This window comes from Macaca thibetana, chromosome 3 (assembly GCF_024542745.1).
Source record: "Macaca thibetana thibetana isolate TM-01 chromosome 3, ASM2454274v1, whole genome shotgun sequence".
NCBI classification, from domain to species: domain Eukaryota; kingdom Metazoa; phylum Chordata; class Mammalia; order Primates; family Cercopithecidae; genus Macaca; species Macaca thibetana.
The window spans coordinates 37,732,517-37,752,908 of record NC_065580.1 but is presented as its reverse complement, the minus strand read 5'-3'; the positions used below and the strand labels follow the sequence as shown (position 1 = coordinate 37,752,908).

Below are 20,392 nucleotides of genomic sequence, written 5' to 3'. Positions count from 1 at the left end.
GATCCTTGAGGAATCGCCACACTGTCTTCCACAATGGTTGAACTAGTTTACAGTCCCACCAACAGCATAAAAGCATTCCTATTTCTCCACATCCTCACCAGCACCTGTTGTTTCCTGACTTTTTAATAATCGCCATTCTAACTGGTATGAGATGGTATCTCATTGTGGTTTTGATTTGCATTTCTCTGATGGCCAGTGATGATGAGCATTTTTTCCTGTGTTGGCTGAATAAATGTCTTCTTTTGAGAAGTGTCTGTTCATATCCTTTGCCCACTTTTTAATGGGGTTGTTTGATTTTTTCTTGTAAATTTGTTTAAGTTCTTTGTAGATTCTAGATATTAGCCCTTTGTCAGATGGGTGGATTGTAAAAATTTTCTCCCATTCTGTAGGTTGCCTGTTCACTCTGATGGTAGTTTCTTTTGCTGTGCAGAACCTCTTTGGTTTAATTAGATCCCATTTGTCAATTTTGGCTCTTGTTGCCATTGCTTTTGGTGTTTTAGTCATGAAGTCCTTGCCCATACCTATGGCCTGAATGGTACTGCCTAGGTTTTCTTCTGGGGTTTTTATGGTTTGGGGCCTAACATTTAAGTCTTTAATCCATCTTGAACTGATTTTTGTATAAGGTATAAGGAAGGGATCCAGTTTCAGATTTCTACAGATGGCTAGCCAGTTTTCCCAGCACCATTTATTAAATAGGGAATCCTTTCCCCATTTCTTGTTTTTCTCAGGTTTGTCAAAGATCAGATGGTTGTAGATGTGTGATTATTTCTGAGGGCACTATTCTGTTCCATTGGTCTATATCTCTGTTTTGGTACAGTACCATGCTGTTTTGGTTACTGTAGTCTTGTAGTATAGTTTGAAGTCAGGTAGCATGATGCCTCTAGCTTTGTTCTTTTTGCTTAGGATTGTCTTGGCAATGTGGGCTCTTTTTTGATTCCATGTGAACTTTAAAGTAGTTTTTTCCAATTCTGTGAAGAAAGTTATTGGTAGCTTGATGGGGATGTCATTGAATCTATAAATTACCTTGGGTAGTATGGCCATTTTCACGATATTGATTCTTCCTATCCATGAGCATGGAATGTTCTTCCATTTGTCTGTGTCCTCTTTTATTTCACTGAGCAGTGGTTTGTAGTTCTCTTTGAAGAGGTCCTTCACATCCCTTGTAAGTTGGATTCCTAGGTATTTTGTTCTCTTTGAAGCAATTGTGAATGTGAGTTCACTCATGATTTGGCTCTCTGTCTGTTATTGGTGTATAGGAATGCTTGTGAGTTTTGCACATTGATTTTGTATCCCAAGACTTTGCTGAACTTCCTTATCAGCTTAAGGAGATTTTGGGCAGTGGGGTTTTCTAAATATACAATCATGTCATCTGCAAACAGGGACAATTTGACTTCCTCTTTTCCTAATTGAATATCCTTTATTTCTTTCTCTTGCCTGATTGCCCTGGCCAGAACTTCCAACACTATGTTGAATAGGAGTGGTGAGAGAGGGCATCCCTGTCTTGTGCCAGTTTTCAAAGGGAATGCTTCCCGTTTTTGCCCATTCAGTATGATATTGGCTGTGGGTTTGTCATAAATAGCTCTTATTATTTTGAGATACATTCCATCAATACCTAGTTTATTGAGAGTTTTTAGCATGAAGTGCTGTTGAATTTTGTCAAAAGCCTTTTCTGCATCTATTGAGATAATCATGTGGTTTTTGTGTTTGGTTCTGTTTATATGATGGATTACTTTTATTGATTTGCGTATGTTGAACCAGCCTTGCATCCCAGGAATGAAGCCCACTTGATCATGGTGGATAAGCTTTTTGATGTGCTGCTGGATTTGGTTTCCCAGTATTTTATTGAGGATTTTTGCATTGATGTTCATCAGTGATATTGGTCTAAAATTATCTTTTTTGTTGTTGTGTCTCTGCCAGTTCCTGACAGCATTTTCAAATTGTGTGATATGCACATTAAAAGGCTGACATTTTGAAGTTAGACATCTTGTAGTTAGAAATATCAATCTCTTACAAAAATTGCTTTTCCAACAGAACAATCAATATTAAAATTACAACTGAATTTTCATTGTAGTTATACTTTATTATTTCCATCTTTCATGAATGGAAAGGCACTAGAATAACATAATCCTCTAGAAATCCCAGAGCTATGTCTGCTAGGTTCAAATTTGTTATTGAGATATTTGTGACTTAGAAGAGCTTGTCGTGCAAATGACAATGGTGATACTTCCTTCTCCCATGCAGGTAGCTCTTGCTAGTCACTAATCAGCAATGGGGTCACCTGGGACCCATTCTGAGAGCATTGGTTTGCTTAGGATGGCGATCTCTCTTCTAGTCCTCCATACAGAACTTTCCAGCCACCCTTCAAGTCCTGCTGGAGATCAGGAGGAGGTTTGGTAGGGCAGGAGAGAAATAGCTGTGACTTAGACATTTCCTATTTTTGCTGCCATTTTCTCTAGAGGAGCTAACAAATTTTAAGTGCCTAACAAGGTGGCATACATTCATTTTGTGCTTACATTTTGTGCATACATACATTTTGTGCCAAGAATATAAGAAGTATTTAAAATCACATTTAAGTCCTCCTACATGGAGCTCTGTTTCTCTCCACTGTACGCATAATGAAATGAACCCTTGGAGAGGTCACATAATTTGTCTAAAATCATCTATTTAATAAATAATAGTACCTAAGAACTCTGAAATAGGACTGTTGTGCTGCTGACATGCTTTGGTGGGCTGCTTTTTCACATATAAACTCACAGAAAATACTGGAAATCTAGGAATTTTGTTGTTGTTTTTCTAAGTAATGTATACCCCCTTTGATTTTTCTCAACCTTTGTATTGCTCAGCATAGCCCACAATACAGATATGTAGGGAGCTTGCTGGCTGCGTGGGGATACCCTAGGAGGGACTGCACCTTGATACTGAAATGAAAAGAAACTACAAGAAAAACTCATACTGGCGATTTAGTTTAAAACAACATCTCAAAGGTCTTTGAATTGTATCATCAAAGGGCTGAATTGTATCCCCTCCACTAAATTCATACATTGACATTCTAACCCCCAGTACCTCATAATATGTCTGTATTTAGAGACAGGGCCCTTGAAGAGCTGATTAAGGTAAAATGAGGTCCTATGTGTGGGGCCTATTTAATCCAATGTGACTGGGATCTTTAAGAAGAGATTAGGACATAGACAGAGGAAAGACACAAAGAAAAGACAGCCACCTACAAGCCAGAGAGGGCCTTGGAAGGAACTAACCCTACTAGCTACTTGATCTTGGGACTTCTAGCCTCCAGAAATATGAGAAAAATAATTTCCGTTGTTGAAGCCACACAGCCTGTGGTACTTTCTTATGGCAGCCCTAGCAAACCAATACTAATGGAGTTGCATAACTGCTGATATCTAAAATTAAGAGCATTCCTAATTATACAATGTTCCTCTTTAAAAATCAGAAATGTAGGCAAGAAAATCAAACATAAATAGTGAAAGGTTGAATGTAGAAAGAAGAAATTCAAGTTATTTCTCAAACTATTTTATTACACTGGAATGTTATTGCTCCAAATGCAAGCTGGCTGAGAGGATCTATGACTGAGCCCTTGAAATCTTGTTATTCGGGGTAGCCTAATGATGCTTAGGATTGCACTACTTGAGCTCAAGGCAAATCAGAGAAGCTGTCTAGATTTCTTCACGCAGCTACTTGGATACACTTACCGTGGAAAGACTTTAAACCTTTTCAGATTCTCACTAAATTTTCTGCAGGTGGACAAATACAGAAATACCTGAGAAATGATGGCAATGCCTGCCGTTAAAGTCAGAAGAAAACATGTGTATGACTAATGGAAAGAGAAATCTCAAAAGAAAGAAAAAAGCTGAAGAATGAATTAAATCTTATCTGAAGACATTAGAAGGGATTGTCTATGACAAAAGTCCCTTTGACTTTCAAGTCACTACTTATTTTTAAAGTGCATGCATAGTACTATAGGGGAAAATTAGAATTAGAAATTGACTTTGACCTCAAATATTTCTTGATAGGCTATGAGAAAAAAGATGCAGACACAAAAAGCCATAATTTCATGAGGCTTCTGTAAAATCTGTAAGGGCAGTCAAAATGTAATAAAATCAAAGAGAGCAGCAAAAGTAATTGTGGCTAGGGGCACTGGATGAGACAGCATTCACGCAGGGTCTGGAAGGCGACAAGTGGGGTTGCAGAGGGAAGAACTTTCAAGGCAGACAGACTAACATAAGAAAAAGCAGATGTTGAATGCAAATCATGTTTAGCAGAAAAGTAGAAGTCTAACATGTTTACATAAAGGGAAGCATGAAGAGGATGGGGCCCTTCACCTTGCACTTAAAGGACCTGGGTTTGAATCCTGGGTTCTCCATTTAGTAGATTTATGTCCTCCATCTTCCTGAGCCTCAAATTTCTCATCTGTGAGAAGGAGATACTGAATCAAAACCTCACAATTGTGAAGATTAAAAGTGAGTAACCTGTGTGAAATCTCCACCTAGCAAAGACTGATATGCAATAAAAACTCAGTATATGTGAGAGGAACCTATAGGATTATGTAAGAAACAAGGAACTAATAAAGTTTTTGAGCACACAAATGAGATGACCAGAACTAGACATTTGGAAATTTATCGCAGCAATATTGTGTGTAGAATGAATTAAAAGACAGCCATTGTACAGGAAGGAAGACCCAGTAGGAGAGTATTACACTAGTGCAGGTTGGAGGCAGTGAAAGCCTGAACAGTGCTGCTGGGAATGAGCAGGAGGGGGATGTGGGTAAGAGGCTTCATTGGAGAGAAAATGGCACTGGGATAGGCACCCTGGGACATGCACTGCTGTTCAGAAAATTAGATTCTGGTTCTGTGGCAGAACCAAGTAGACACGACCTCTATTGAGCTACCTCTGTGAATTCTCAGTTTGCACATCTATAAAATAAAAAGATTGGAAAATCCCTAAGTATTCCTAGAGCACTAAAATGCTTCATGCCTATTTGAATCAATAGAACTTGTTAAGCTGATTAAATGAGAAAGTAAAGAGCATAAGGGAGATATAAAAATTGAAGATAACCTGAAACAAGTGGTAAATATGAGTTAGTGGGTCAGTAGATGATGGCATTACTAAGAATATGGAAGAGACGAAAAGGAACAGGTTTGGAGAGAATATAATGAATGTTATTTCTAACAGTTTGAAGGACTGTCCTTCAAACAATTAGGTAGTGTTGTGAATATTCAAAATTTCATTATTTTAAACTATCTCCTCTACCATGTAAACATAAGCTTTTAAACAAATGCTTTCTCTTTAACTTATAGATTCTGTTCATTGGAGATTCAACCAACAGAGGGATCATGTACTATCTTATCGAAAGGCTGAATGAAACGTTGCAGGAATGGCAGAAAGTACATGGCACTAAATTCTATCACAACGTCAACGGTGGGAAGACTTTGATCAGTTATTCCTACTATCCCCAGTTCTGGATAAGCCCTTCACTGAGACCAACGTTTGAAAATGCACTTGAACACCTGTTGCAAAGGTACAATGAAACTATAATGAAAGACACAAAGCCCACAAAGTACTGATGTTCTACGAGCAGTCATCACTGCTCAACTGCTCACTGTACATCAAATGTGCTCAAAAGGTTAGATATCAAGTAAGGGGGCGGAAAACAAGTTGGAAATTACAAGGAGTCTTATGATCAAGATGCCTGATACAGTGAAATGTGAAGCAGTGCCTTTACAATGTTTACCTTCTGTTTTAGGGCAACATGTGTTGTTTTTCTTTCTGGATTTCAGATCACGCCCCCTAGAGAATACTGTCCAGACTGTATTGGTTGTTGGTGGAGTTCAGTGGCTTAATTCCAATCACCTGCAAATTATTCACAAAGTTTTGAAGAGGTAAATGTCTGTAACAATAATTGTCATTAGTATTCTAAGTCAAAAAAGTTACTATGGATGTGACTGAGTTTTATCCAGATTTTATTTAAAGAACAACTGATAATTTAGCATTAAGTATTTAAAGTCTAGTTTAAAATACTAAAATAAAATAGTCTTGTATCCAGTCACAACATAGTTGTTCATTATCCAGATTTACATTTAGTAAAGATCAAAATGTGTCTGACACCTAAAACTCCATCTTTAAAAAAAAACCGTAATATACATCACATATATAAAACGAGCATTTAGTCTTATATTGCCAATTATCACATTCTGAAAGAATTCTATGGTATTTGTTTATATAAACAACAAACATCTAGAAGTGTAATTAAAGTTACTGACTTTAGAATTATAATTATCTCATTCAGGGAAAATTTACTCAATATCCTAGTGATCATCAAAACTTTGGGAATTGGATTTCATCTGCCAGTGGATGGAGTACATTTCTTAACACAGGTAAGCACATTTCCTCCAGGCTAGGTGAATTATAAGGCTCCCTGCTGGAAAAAGACCCATAAGGCACTATATAATATTGAGTTATCTTCATGAAAGTAAAAAAAAGAGAATATACTTAAGGGTTATGTTTTTTCAAATAAATTATAATTAATTTCATATAGCCCACAAATATGTTGTAAATAATCCACTGACTTAATAAAAGAGGACACAGAGTGTTGAACTATGCAAAAATAAAGAGCTGAGGGGTCTTACCCCACCAATTTTACATACACTTTTAAAGGCTATATTAAAAGTATTTCCTTTTGTCAGGTTCATGCTGAAACCACAAACAAAATTATCACTATCATGAGTCCTTTGGGAAAGAGTGGTCTTTTTAAGATGACTTCAAACTGATTGCTTTATTTTAAAAATAGTCTTTGAAGTAGTATCATTGGTTTTTGCTGTAATTGGATATTAATCAATGAAAAGAGTAGGGGCCTCTGGCCAGTAGTTATAGAAGAGGGTAAATTAGCCTCAGCACTAAATAGAAGTTTCAGAAAAGAAAAGAAACATAGGATCTGTAGGGAGGAGAACCAGCTGCTCTTGCTTAAGCTATGGGACTTCTGGAGCAGCCAGAATTATTGGGCAATTTCAGAGTAATGACTCTGGTGAGCACTGGGAATTGGGGAGACAGAAGGCTGTCCATTTAATATGTAAGGAGGTTGAGATTTATATTTTTGTGTCTCTGTTGAGTGCTACTACCTTTCCGCAGCACAGAACACAAGACCCGCCAATTCTTTTCTCAAAAATGTATCTGCCTGGACAGCAGATCTTCTGTGATGTAAAAACAGGAGAACTGGTAGAAAGTGGCCAAGGTACAGCCTCTAAATTCAGCATCTTGGAGTTAGCAGGGGTTAAGGTAATTCAAAATGAGTTGAGGCATTTAACATCTGGGATAGCCAAAGGGTTTAAGACTACTGGGGATCAAGAGAGGGGACCTTTGATAATGTCTTCCATGGGTTGAATCCCTTTAATGTTATTTGAAGACTACAGGTCGAGGTCCACAATTCATTCTTGAGGACTCCAGTAGCTCTACTGTGCCTCTTTGGTTGCAGCTCCTCACAGTGATTGGCATACTTGTGGCCTTTGCTTATACTTAGGTTACAATTCAGAATCAATTCACCTCAGCAAACATTTCCTCAGCACTTACTATGTGCCAGATATTGTGTTAAACATTATGACTGCCACCTGAACTTTGATGGTGCTCATCAATCTTTTCAAACTGAGTGAAGACAGAAGGAGAAAAGAAGAGGAAGGGCAAAGAACAGAAAAAAGGAAAAGGGGATAATTGCAAGTGAAGGCAGAAAACAAATTCAAACTTTTCATCATGTGCTCATAGAGCCTTTCAGTGCTGGCTTCCTTCTTTCTCTGTAGACTTTATCCCTTGTGACCAGTGCATATGCACACAAGCGTGTGTGCACACACACACATTCACACTCACAACACCACTGAGCTCAGTCAGGCTGAGCATATTTCAGTTTCTCAAGCACACCGTGCTCTCAGTCACCTCCAGACCTTTGAAATAAATCCCTGCTCCTTCTACTTGGAGTTGACTCCTCCACCACTCCCTCCTCTGGGTAACTTCCAGTTCCTCTTCAAATGTTAGCTTACATGCTAGTTCTTCAGAGAAAACCTCTTGACACACTAGACTGGGTTGGCTGCTCCTGCCATGAGCTCCTGTAACAGTGTCTTATGTCCTTACTCATGTCACTCAGCACCTATACTCCTTGGCTGTCTGTCTCCTCTGCTGGATGGTAATTGTGAGAGCAACAAGGGAGATGTGGGTTAGGGGAATTTGTTTGGCTTACACTGACAGCCCAAATGCCAAATACAATTCTCAGCACATAGTAGACCATCAAAAAATGCCTGGTGTACAAGTAAGTGTAGCAAGCGTAGTATCTAACAGGTGATTTTCCAACCCTTTGTCCTCTCCCTTCCTCCCACTTCTTGTAGGCCCCAGTGTCCATTGTTTCTATCTTTATGCATATTCAATATTCAGCTCCCACTCATTAGTGAGGAGATGCAGTATTTGATTTTCTGTTTCTGCATTATTTAGCTGATGGAAGGCTCCAGGTGCATCCATGTTTCTGTAAAAGACGTGATTTTGTTCTTTAGGCTGCATAGTGTTCTGTGGTAAATACGTACCACGTTGTCTTTATCTCATCAACTTTTGATGAGCACCTAGGTTGGTTCTATGTCTTTTCTGTGGTGAATAGTGCTGTGATGAACATACAAATCCATGTCTTTTTGGTAGGATGATTTATTTTCTTTTGGATACATATCAAGTAATGGGATTGCTGGGTCAAATGGTAGCTCTATTTTTAGTTCTTTAAGAAGCCTTCAAACTGCTTTCCACAGTGGTTGAATTAATTTATGTTTCCACCAACAGTTTATAAGCATTCCTGTTTTGCACAGCCTCACAAACATCTGTTAATTTTTCACGTTTCAGTAATAGCCATTCTGACGGGCTCAAGATGGTATCTCATGGTGGTTTTGATTTGCATTTCTGTGATGATTTGTGGCATTTAACATTTTTTCATGTCTGTTGGGTGCTTGTATGTTGTATTAGTCTACTTTGCATTGCTATAAAGAAATACCAGTGACGGGGCAAATTATAAAGAAAAGGGGTATTTTGGCTCACTGTTCTGCAGACTATACAAGAAGCATGGCACCAGCATCTGCTCTGGTGAGGCTTCAGGAAGCTTACAATCATGACAGAAGGCTAAGGGAGAGCAAGTGTGCCACATGACAAGAGTCACATAAGGAGAGAGGGAGAAGGAGAGAGAGAGAGGGACGGTGAGATTATTTTAAACAACCAGATCTTGTGTGAACTCATTACTGTGGAGAAGGCACCGAGCTCTTCATGAAAGGTCCCCTCCCATGACCCAAACACCTCCCACTAAGCCTCACCTTCAACACTGGGGTTCACATTTCAACATGAGATTTGGAGGGGACAAATATTCAAATCATATGTCTTCTTTTGAGAAATGTCTACCACTTTTTAATGGGTTTGTTTTCTACTTGCTGATTTAAATTACTTATGGATTCTAGATATTTGAACTTCGTTGGATCCATAGTTTGCAAATATTTTCTCCCATTCTGTAGATTGTCTGTTTGCTCTGTTGATAGTTTATTTTGCTGTGCATAGCTCTTTAGTTTAATTGGGTGCCACTTGTCAGTTTTTGGTTTCATTACAATTGTTTTTAAGGTCTTGGTCATAAATTCTTTGCAAAGGCCAGTGTCCAAAATGGTATTTACTAGTTTTCTCCTAGGATTTTTATAGTTTGAGGTCTTACATTTAAGTTTTTAATCCATCTTGAGTTAATTTTTATATATGGTAATAGGTAAGGATCCAGTTTCATAATTTTGCCTATAGAGAGCCAGTTATCCCAGCAGTATTTATTAAGGGTCCTTTTCCCATTGCTTATTTTTGTTGAGTTTGTTGAAATAAGTTGGTTGTAGGTGCAGCTTGTTTCTGGGTTCTATATTCTCCTTCATTGGTCTATGTGTCTGTTTTTGTACCAAAACCATGCTGTTTTGGTCATTGTAGTCTTATAGTATAGTTTGAAGTCACATAATGTGATGTGTTGGCTTTATTCTTTTTGTTTAGGATTGTTTTGGTTATTAGGGCTCTTTTTTGGTTCCACACGAATTTTAGAGTAGTTTTCTCTAATTCTGTAAAAAATGGCATTTGTAATTTGATAAGAATAGCATTAAATCTGTAGATTGCTTTCGGCAGTAATGTTAATTTTTAAATTGAGAATTTATTGCCCATGAGTCTTTGTGGGCAATAAATTTAACCACTTTTTACTGAAGAATTTCAAAACTGTGTGCCACAATAGATATTGCTGTTTTATACATAAATGATTACATGTATGTTTTGAATTAAAAAAAAAATAGAACACATCTTTATTTAAGAAATGCATGTGAAATTCCTTATCTTACACTATGACTAATCCCAGTAAAAAAGACATTTACATAATTTCCACCTAATTTATTGAATCATAAAACAATCCTCTGTTAATAAAAACTTTCATTCTTCTGCTTTCCAATCAGAGTGAAGTACAGAACTTATGGAAAGAAAATTTGATTATTCTGGATACTGCAAAAAAATATGGCTATGAAGTCGTTGACACATTCACTATAACAATGGGGCGTTACAAAGAGTTTCTGCAGGGAAAGTGTGGATGTCATTTCCATGAGGTATTTGTGCTGGCTTTCTGAGTTTTATAGCTTTTGATTTTTTAAATTGTTTGTTGTATCTTTAATTGTATTGTCACTCTTATTTTGCATGAAACAAAAAACAATGTCAGATGAAGATTAAATGATATGTTCATCATCACTCAGCCAAGGCATATAGTAACCACAACTTTAGCTCTACCAAATGAGATGTTAAAAAATTTATGTTTGTTTAGACACTTCAAAACTAGGACAATTGGTCAATGCAGGCAGGAATATGGGAACCTGGAGGGCACTTATTTTCTCTAACAGACTTCAAGCCTTCCCATCAGAAATTGCATCCAAAAAAAGGTGGCAAAGTTTTTCAGTAGCAGCAGCTTGTAAAGCATGACTACTTAATGTGCTAAACTAAGGAATAACATTCTTTCATTGCCTAGTCCAATGCATAACAGGAGGACCTGTGTTTTGAGTAGGGTCCCCCCCACCAGAGTGAAAATGATTTTATCTTTAACCTATAAATAGGTTTAAGCTGATAAGGTGATAGCCTAAAACAATTTTATTCTTTTTCCTCCTGTCCTTTTGAACCCTCTGTGGATTACTTCCTCCCTAACCCTTGAGTAAAAGTCTTGGTCAGGACCCATAAGTTTAACACCACTTTCAGATAACAAAAAGGTCTCCAATCACCTTCAGGCATAGAAGTATCACATCAATACTAAAAGTGTCCCATTCTGGGTCATAACTACATAAGTCATTTCCCTCCCCCAGCTTAGGTTTCCCTCAGTCTCAAAAGCCCGAATCAGGGGAGAGAAGGTAGGAGACTTACTTGCCATTTCCCCATCTTCATTCTCTACTTTTATTCTTCTACCCTTTTTTCTGCATTGATCAGAGTAGAGACGGGATGCTAAGGACAAGAAGAGTCTTATTTGACTAGTACAAGCATAACCCCATGATGTGCTCTCTGAGTCTAGCATGCTACTTCTTTCTTTTATGGGTGCTTTTGTGAATTGCCTTGGAGAGCCCCCTCCCCACCAGTGAAACTTTCTGGCTCCAACTTCCTTGATGGCAGTAATACCTCTCCTCCAACTAGATCCCTTTTTTGGCTCTTTGGTATCCAACTGTCCATCACTCTGTTGAGGATCATGTTGCTCCTCCAGGCATCTTTTTGGAAAATATTCAAAATAGCACTAGGCTTGCTATACTTTGAACTATAGAAATAAATACACTTGATCTACAGAAATATTAATGCGTTGTTGCTCTGTTGTTGCTGGAAATACAGTTAGTTCCCAGTGAAGCTTTCTCTCTCACTCTCTCTGCCACTCTAAAGCTCATCTGTAGCCACAGTATATCATACCAGTTCTAATGTTTCCCAAACCCGAAGAGACATGTGTTCGGCTCTCTTGAAGGCTCCTCTCACTTGGCTTAGAGCAAAAATAAAACCACACCCCAATGGGGAAGAGGGCCCCAAAACATTGGAAAGCCCACACAGAAATTCCATCCCTTCCTCTTTGCCTCACAACTCTTTTGGTGAGACAAGGATATGGAAAACTGGATTTTGTCCATACTTTTGCAAGTCTTGCATAGGTTGTCCAGAAATTTCTTGGAATATGAGTTTTCTTGGCTTCTGTTATTTGTTGTAGGTTTCAGGAGATTCAGCTGAAACTGAGATGAAAAGCGCCTCGTTTTATCTTTCTATCAGATATTGATTCACTCTTTCTTGCTTGCCTTCTTTTGTAAACCAGGATGCATTTATTAGTGGGTTGACTAGTGAGGTGACAACTAAAGTTTCCTTCTGATTCTGTTTTTCAGCCCTTAGCTGACTGTCAGAATCCATCTTGGTGGGCTGGGTGCGGTAACTCACACCTGCAATCCCAGGACTTTGGGAGGCCGAGGCAGGTGGATCTCTTGAAGTCAGGAGTTTGAGACCAGCCTGCCAGCATGGTGAAAATACTCTACTACTAAGTATACAAAAATTAGCCGGGTGTGGTGGTGTGTGCCTGCAGTCCCAGCTACTGGGGAGACAGAGGCAGGAGAATCACTTGAACCTGGGAAGTAGAGGTTGCAATGAGCTGAGATAGCCACCACTGCACTCCAGCCTAGGTGACAGAGCAAGACTCCATCTCAAAGAGAAAACAAAAGCAAAAAACAAAAACAAAAAAACCATCTTGGTCCCAAGAGTCTTACAAATACTAAAAACATTACTGACACTGCAGTAGTTGCTCTGTATGATTTACAGGTGGATTTACATTATCCTTTAATATGACCAAATGGAACTGCATTTCAGAGAAGTGAAAGCCTGCAGCCACAGTACAGAACATGACATTTTAAATTTTGACCTAGCAGCTTGAAGCTGGATCATGCTGTTGTGAACATATTTTAAGCTGTAGGATACTGTGTGTCTACTAATGTCTTCCACGAGAAAATATACAACCTTTAGAGTATTTATCCTATTTGCAAAAGTCAAGACTTAGAAATGCAAAGGCAGTAGCCTGGAAGAGAAAGAAGCAAAGATCTTGCAGCTGAGCCAGCTCAGGATCACAGCTGGCTAAAAAAGCAAGCCAGTGGTTGCCAAACCCACAGAAAACAGGGCTTTTGAAAGACAGCATATAGATTGATTTTGTTCATCTTTTAGAAAGAATTTTTATTTATTTATTTATTATTACATAATATGTCTTCAATTCATATTTTTGTGGAAAGGTGTCCACTTTTCTTTTTTTAGCTTTAGTCCTCTGAAAGCCTAAAGAGGAAAATGTCCTCTAATAATTTCAACATGTCTCCAGTTAAAAACAGAAGATGTCCTTCCCACATGGTTATATGTCTCTCCCACCACAGCATCAACCAGTTCACATTAATAGCCATTGTATTCAGAAACCACAAAAAAGGCTCTTTGAACCATCAGCACTAGAATATTGGCTTATAATTATTACTGATTAAAATTATCGTTAAGTTGCATAGTAACAATGCTTCAAGCATGTCAGGTAAAGTCATTTTGCTTATTTGACTTTATAGTTTTTGGGGTGTAATTATCACATGCAACTCGCTTTTTCTTAAGTCTATTTCTGATGTAGGCAGTCTTGATAGCAAGCCATGTAAGTCTCCCCCAAATTATCTTAATTGATTTCAGAGTAGTGTTCTCTATTTTGAAGTTTTAATGTTTAAGCTAAAATAAGCTTCTGGGAGCATTTGCCTTTCCAGTCACAACATAATCTGATATGATCATCTTTCTCAGACTCCCTTCATCATAAAGTCTCTAAATTCATTCATCACTTAGGCAAAATTATTGCTTAACTCTTGAACAGTTTGTACCCCTTGTACCTCAGGAAGTCTCTAGAGCTGACACTGACATCTTATAATCTTTCTAAATCATCACCTAACATCTTAAGAGTGATGTAACAGCAATGTTAGCTTATTACAAGCAATCTAAAAAATCTAAAACTCTTTATAGAGGATGGTTTGCTAATGAATGCAGCAAGCTGGAAAAAAAAGTTGATGACTGGTCTCATGTCTAAAAAGTAAAAGGGCAAAAATTCTGTTGATAATCATTTTTCCCCTTTGTGTTCATCTTATGAGCCTGGCAAATAAAGCTTACCATAAAATACTAGCAAGAGTTGAAAAAAATTGTGTTAGAACCATAACAATTCTGGCTTGGGGGACTTTTATCTTCTGATGTTCAGCTAAACTATTCCCACAATAGATTCAAGGATACCTGAGAAGGGTTGGTATAATCATTACAGTAAGATACTGATGTTTTTTCTTTGGTTTGTGGTTAGAATTCTGTCATAGACATAACAAACTTGCTTCAGTGAGCTCTTACCACCATAGGTGAGATTAAAGGTCTTGAGGTGTTTCCTTCATCTGTCAAGGCACCAAAAGAGAATATGTTGCCACCAAGAATCCATAAACAATTTCCCAACTGGTGTGCATCAATTTTGACTAACATGTTCCTGCTGATTGGAAAAGCAGGTGTTTCTTTTTATGAGTGGAAATGGATTACGTTTTCCCAATGTTTACACAGGACAACAAACAGGACCCAGGTAGCTCTTGCCCAAGAGAAATTTTGGATCGTGCCTTCGGTTATGTGGCAAACACCTACTGTGAACAAGCTAAAACCTGGAAAAAATACAATAATGTTATCAACACAAACCTGACTGCAGAAGGGAAATATCCACGACCAATTGATATGTTATTATTCATTAGTCTAATAGATTATGCAGACCTTATATAATATCTTCCATTTTTGGCAAATGTAGCTACAGCTTTTGACTCAGTCAACAAGAAACATCTGGCATCAAACTGCCACTAATACCAGCAGGTTTCCTTTGATTCTGGTATTATAGAAAGAAGAAAAGAAGGGAGTTTTGGTTCTTTGTCAGAGATGGTTTCCCACTATTAATTTATCTTAACCCTATAATCTTTATTATTTAATCTTAATTAAATAAACAAAAGATTATTCGGCCTAGAAATAAAGTGTTTTACTTTCTCCTTTAAACTTTACAAGTTTACTATCTAACCACGATTTAAACATTTAAAAAAAGAAACTTTAAATTCATCTGGTTAAAAAAAAAACAAAACAAATAATGACTCTTAGGAAAAAAAAAAAAAAACAAAAGATCCAAATTTAACATAGTTAGCTGATATAGAAGAACCCAGAATTTAACTTTCAGCATGGCTACTTTTAATGAATTAGTATGGAAATTTAATTCAATAGATATAGATATTTTTAAGTATCTACTCTATCTATCATCTATCTATCTATCTATCTATCTAGCATTGTACTACTGCTGTAAAGTGAGTTAGAAGAGCATTTTACAGGACTCCCATAAGTATCTCAAAATCAACACATCCTTAAAGGAAGAATTAATATTTCCTTTAAACTTTCCTCCCCTCTAGTATTCCCTAATTTACTCTATCACACTGCCATTTATAAACTAGAGCCATCTTCGACTTTTGCTTATCTTTCTCCAGTCCCTTCACAACCCCTAACCAGCCAGTTACCAAATCCTGTTTACATGCTATATGTTTTCCACGTCTTTCTCCTACACTACATTCCAACTGCCTTGACCTTGTTTATTCTTTTACCAAATCATTCAACATTTATTTTGTGAGTCCAGTTATTGAGCTAAACAGTAGTAATATCAAAATAAATACAGTGTACTCTATGCCCTCAGGACATTGCAATCAGGGTCAGGCCTAAAAACCCATATTATGAAACAATACTTTCCATAGCACATCAGATATATGAATAAGATACTGTGAAATACTGAGAAGAGCCACTCAATCTGAGGATTAAGTATTTCTCCTTGAATTACCATCCAAGTTAATTGTTGAAGGATGAACAGGACTTAATCAAGGTAACAGGCTAATGGTGGAAGGAAGGCCATTGCAACCCCAGAGGATAATGTGAACCAAAGTAGCCCTGAAACACCTGATGTTCTCATAATCACAGGCAATCCTGTATATAGTGGAACATAAATCACAAAAGAATTTGGAAAAAGTAGGTGAGGGCAAGATTATGGTAAGAGCTGGATGATCCTGTAGGTGGTGAAGACCCACTGAAAGGTTTTCAGGAGAGCAGTGAGATGGTCATGGTTTTGTTTCAAACAGTTAAGACTAATAACAGTGAGCAAGGAAAATTTGAAGAAGACCAAGTTAGAGAAGTTAGGGGATTTTTTTCCAGAAGTCAGGTGACAGATGGTAAAGTTCCATCCAAACCAGGACAGAGACAGCAAGTATAAGACAGATGTGGACAAAAGCAAGCTTGGTTTTAAAAAATGGTATCTGTAGATCTTATTTGTGGCATGCGGGAGTGGGAAGAATCAAAGATGACTCCTAACTTGAGTAATGGATTAGGGAGCAAAACTGGCAATTGAGAGAGAGAATGACTGAAAAGGCACCATCTTAGGAAAAGATGATGAGTTCAATTTTGAACATGTTGTGTTTGAGTTGCCTGTAGGACATCCAGGTGGAGATCTCCAATGGGCAGTTGGATATACAAATATGACACTGGAGGGACCGGTAGGGATGAGAGAGAGCACAGGGAATCATCAGAAAATAGGTCGTAGTTGAAACCATGAATATAGATCATCCACAGAGCCCAGACTCATTGACATCCTGTGTGAACTGCAGAGTTTTGGTAGAGGTGCAAGTGTATTCCGTGTGGCAGAGAAGATGGCAAGTGGTGACGGCTGCATTGCCTGCACGTCATCGACAACCCACCTCTTCTTTCCCACCCTAATCCATTGCGCGATCTCTCAAGGGCTGTAGGCACTTAGCCCTGAATCCTCCTCTGAGCTGGCTTTGCCTCCTGCTGTTCCCACTGAGTGAATTAAATAAGTCTTTGCCCTGTGCCCACTGTATGTGTGAAGTCATGCAGGTTACGTTTTTAACTTCCAAAGAAAGAAAAAAGAAAAGAAAATAGATCATCCAGAGAAAGTGAGTAGAGTGGCTGAGAGAGAAACTCCTGGAAACATCAATAGTTAAGCAAAGTCTGGAGAAATAGGAGCATTTGAACTTAGAACATAAACTAATAGCAGGAAAAGTCTAGTAGAAGGTGATGCCATGGAAAGCCACAGAGTAACCATTTGAGAAAAGGAGAGAGAGAGACAGGGTCAGTGTTGTTAAATGTAATAGATCTATGAAGGTGAGGATTTCAAAATATTATTTTTGGCATGAAACAGGGGAGTCTTTTCGGATCATCTTAAGAGTGGTTTCGGTAAAACGTTGGGGAAAGAATTAGACTAGACTACATCGAAGAGGTATAGGAAGGTCTAGAAAGGGGGATGATAACAGCTTTCAATAAATTAAAATAAGAAAGGGATAAAGATACTGGATTTCAAGGAGGAAAGACTGGCACATTTTTAAACAGAGGGGAAGGAATCAATACCAAGAGATAGAATAAAAATACAGGACAGAGAAGGACAGTTGGAGAAAGGCCCCTGAGGAGCAGGTCGAGGATTCAGGTATACAGTGTGTGGGGTGGCAAATGAACAAGATGGGGAGGAGGGTCTCTCCTTCCCTATCATTTCTTTGCCCTCAGCTATTGCAATACTTTTATCTCAGAGCCTCCAGTGTCAACTACTTGAATCCATCCTTCTTACCCCCTACCAGGAGAATGTTCCTATATTTCAAATTTGGTGTTGTCATTTAAAAATCTTTCAATGGCCCTGTACTGAAGATGAGTCACAGATTCCTACACTCCTTTTTAGAAACGTGGTTTCAAACAGTTCTTTTTGTGTAAAATGATTAGTGCTCATTCAATCATCTGTAAGTGAATTCTACTCTCTGCTACTAGCTGATTAGATTAGAGATCAGTGCCCAGTGAGAATGAATTCATTGGTCATGAGGGAGCCCAGCCTTTTCTGAGATGACTTGGTACAAAATCCTGTTTCAGAGGCAGTACCCTATATTGAATGGTGATAACACCGATTAAATCAGGGTCTCTCTCTTAAGAAGGATAATTAAATGGAGGGTCAACAAACAGTGAAAGTAACTTATGTTGAACTGCTATTATGACTCCATAAGGCAGCTATACTACCCAGCCTTTGCGATACTGAAACCTAGAATGTCAGTGTGGCTGAAAAAAAGATGTTGTCCCATAAACTCTTTCGTGTTCTTTGCAATAAACCCCCATGTCAGGGAGTTTATTACTAGCCTGTAAGAACCAAGCTAAGTTAGAGTTTGAACTATTTTGATTAGCATTTCCTATATTAAGGTTTAATGTTCTAATTTGGTGAAAACAGGTTTTGTGGTTTGAGAAATACTGAATATGCCTCCACCTTATGGGTTCTCAGATAATAATATTAGTATATTAAATAATCCCAAAAGCCCTTACACTAAAGAAGCTAGTTAGCTTAGTGTGACCCAGTTTTTCTCCAGCATTTTTGACCACAGAATGACTTTTTCTTTTTTTTTTTATTACAACCATTAACACCCCACTAAACACACTTTGAGAAAATTGGCATGAGGATAAGGTCTAAAAAATCATGCATGAAGTACAGACTAAATGAGGCAGATTGACCACAAGCATTTATCTTCTCTTCCACTTGAAACCCCAAGAAAAATACTTTAAAGACATAAAGCTACTCACTTACTCCTCATCCCCCACCACAAAGAAAAAACAGAATAAGAAATAACTCATAACAGACAAGAAATCTGAATTCATTTGAATTCATTCTATGAAGTTTGACTTAGCAGGCAAAATAAGGTACAACTGAAAGTGCCTAGAGAAGAGAAATAGCAGGTGTGAGTGAGGCATACTTTTTGCTCAGATCCTATGCTGAAATATTTAAGGCTGAGACACGGATCAGAAAACAATTGGCTAAAAGTCTATGTACAAAATTGGTAGACCCCTGGGTTCCTCACCCCAGCCCATACAGTTTGAAATCTGTATCATCACATACAATATATTTTTAAATGGAACTGCAGAAAGTCAGGACTCAGAAACACAGGTATAGCAAAGAATAAATTAATCTATAGGCTGAAAACAGAAAGATGAAGGTAAAGTTGGTGTGTGAAGGGAGGAGCCCTGAACTTTTCCCTAGACCTCCTAGCATTCCACAGTCAGGCATAGGGTCCCTCAGGCAGGAGGTTGGAGAGCTCTTCTGACAAGAAACGGAATGACCCACCGGAAGATCTTCTTTGAAAAGGCCAGAGTAGTGCTGAGCAAATTCCTACAGTGAAGTCAGCAGTTGGAAATGTTAGTCCCCACACAAATTGCGTAACATTTAGTGCCTTAATCTTAAATAAAGTATTTAAGTTCAAGAGCGTTAGATAGAAACAAATACCATGTGTTAAAGTCCAATAGATTCCAAGAGCCAAGATGCACGTCTAAATAAAGCAAAAGAGGAATTAGCTTATAACAAGACTAATACAGGTCATTCCAATAGTGCAAAAATTCAGCAACATAGATATTCAGCCACTTGGGAAATTGAGTTTTAAGACAGGGGAATTTAGTGTCTGGGGAACTGCATGAGAGTGTAAGATAGAACCAACAGTTTAATATTAAATTAGTAAACTTCTGGTCTGGAGCTCCTTACCATCGGTCTCCGCACCACAGAGCAGAATTTGTTCCCAGAGCCAATGCTCAGCTTTATCCAAAGGCAGGAGTTACAAAGGCTCAGCTGTCAGAGTAAGAAGGGCTGGGGATTAGAGCAAGGGTGGAAGGCAGACAATATGCTGACTGCAAATCTGGAAACACCAAAACAAAACAAAACAAAACTCATGCCTAAAGAAAATTTTAGTCTTGCCCCCTAATCTCCAGCATCTTTGACAGATTCAGAAGTTGGATTCCCTTCAATCAAAACACAGTTTATTTCATGTGGCCATAATTAAATATTTGGGGGCTAAGGAATGAAATGAAAGAATTCCCTATTATCTGTAAAAATTGCATGATGTCTTGAAGTAAGATTATGAGTTATAAGGACTCACTTCTAGCTATTGTTTGTCATGTCATTTTTATTCCACTTTTGTGAATTCTTAGACTACTTTTTCAGCTGGTCATGATTTGGTGACTGGATCTTGGATTGAATGCCATCTGCAGAATGACTACATCCAACAAAAAGTACTTCAACAGTATACATTTATCTTAAGACTAGCACATTTGCCTGACCAATCTCATGTTTTCCAGCCTCAGACAGCCATTACCCTGCCTCCTTTTCAGACCCCATCCATGATCATGAAACATATTTGTAATCAGAACATCCTCTAATCCAGTATAGGACAATTTTGGAACACTTGCACCATGAAAATTGTTTTCTATTTTATTCTGTGGATCTGGAACCACATCAGAA

The 20,392-nt window shown here is 38.0% G+C and overlaps 1 protein-coding gene across 6 annotated transcripts in view; it reads left to right on the top strand.

Moving 5' to 3' along the window:
* CPED1 (cadherin like and PC-esterase domain containing 1) overlaps positions 1-20,392 on the top strand; it is a 311,112-nt gene that overhangs the window by 271,403 nt on the left and 19,317 nt on the right. For 5 of the 6 annotated variants that reach the window (XM_050785084.1, XM_050785080.1, XM_050785078.1 and 2 more), the window contains 4 exons: positions 5,313-5,533; positions 5,793-5,894; positions 6,302-6,389; positions 10,485-10,631. In XM_050785084.1, the coding sequence (XP_050641041.1) occupies positions 5,313-5,533; positions 5,793-5,894; positions 6,302-6,389; positions 10,485-10,631 (558 nt within the window). The remainder of the gene's footprint in view (positions 1-5,312; positions 5,534-5,792; positions 5,895-6,301; positions 6,390-10,484; positions 10,632-20,392) is intronic. The other variant, XM_050785085.1, reaches the window with a different exon arrangement.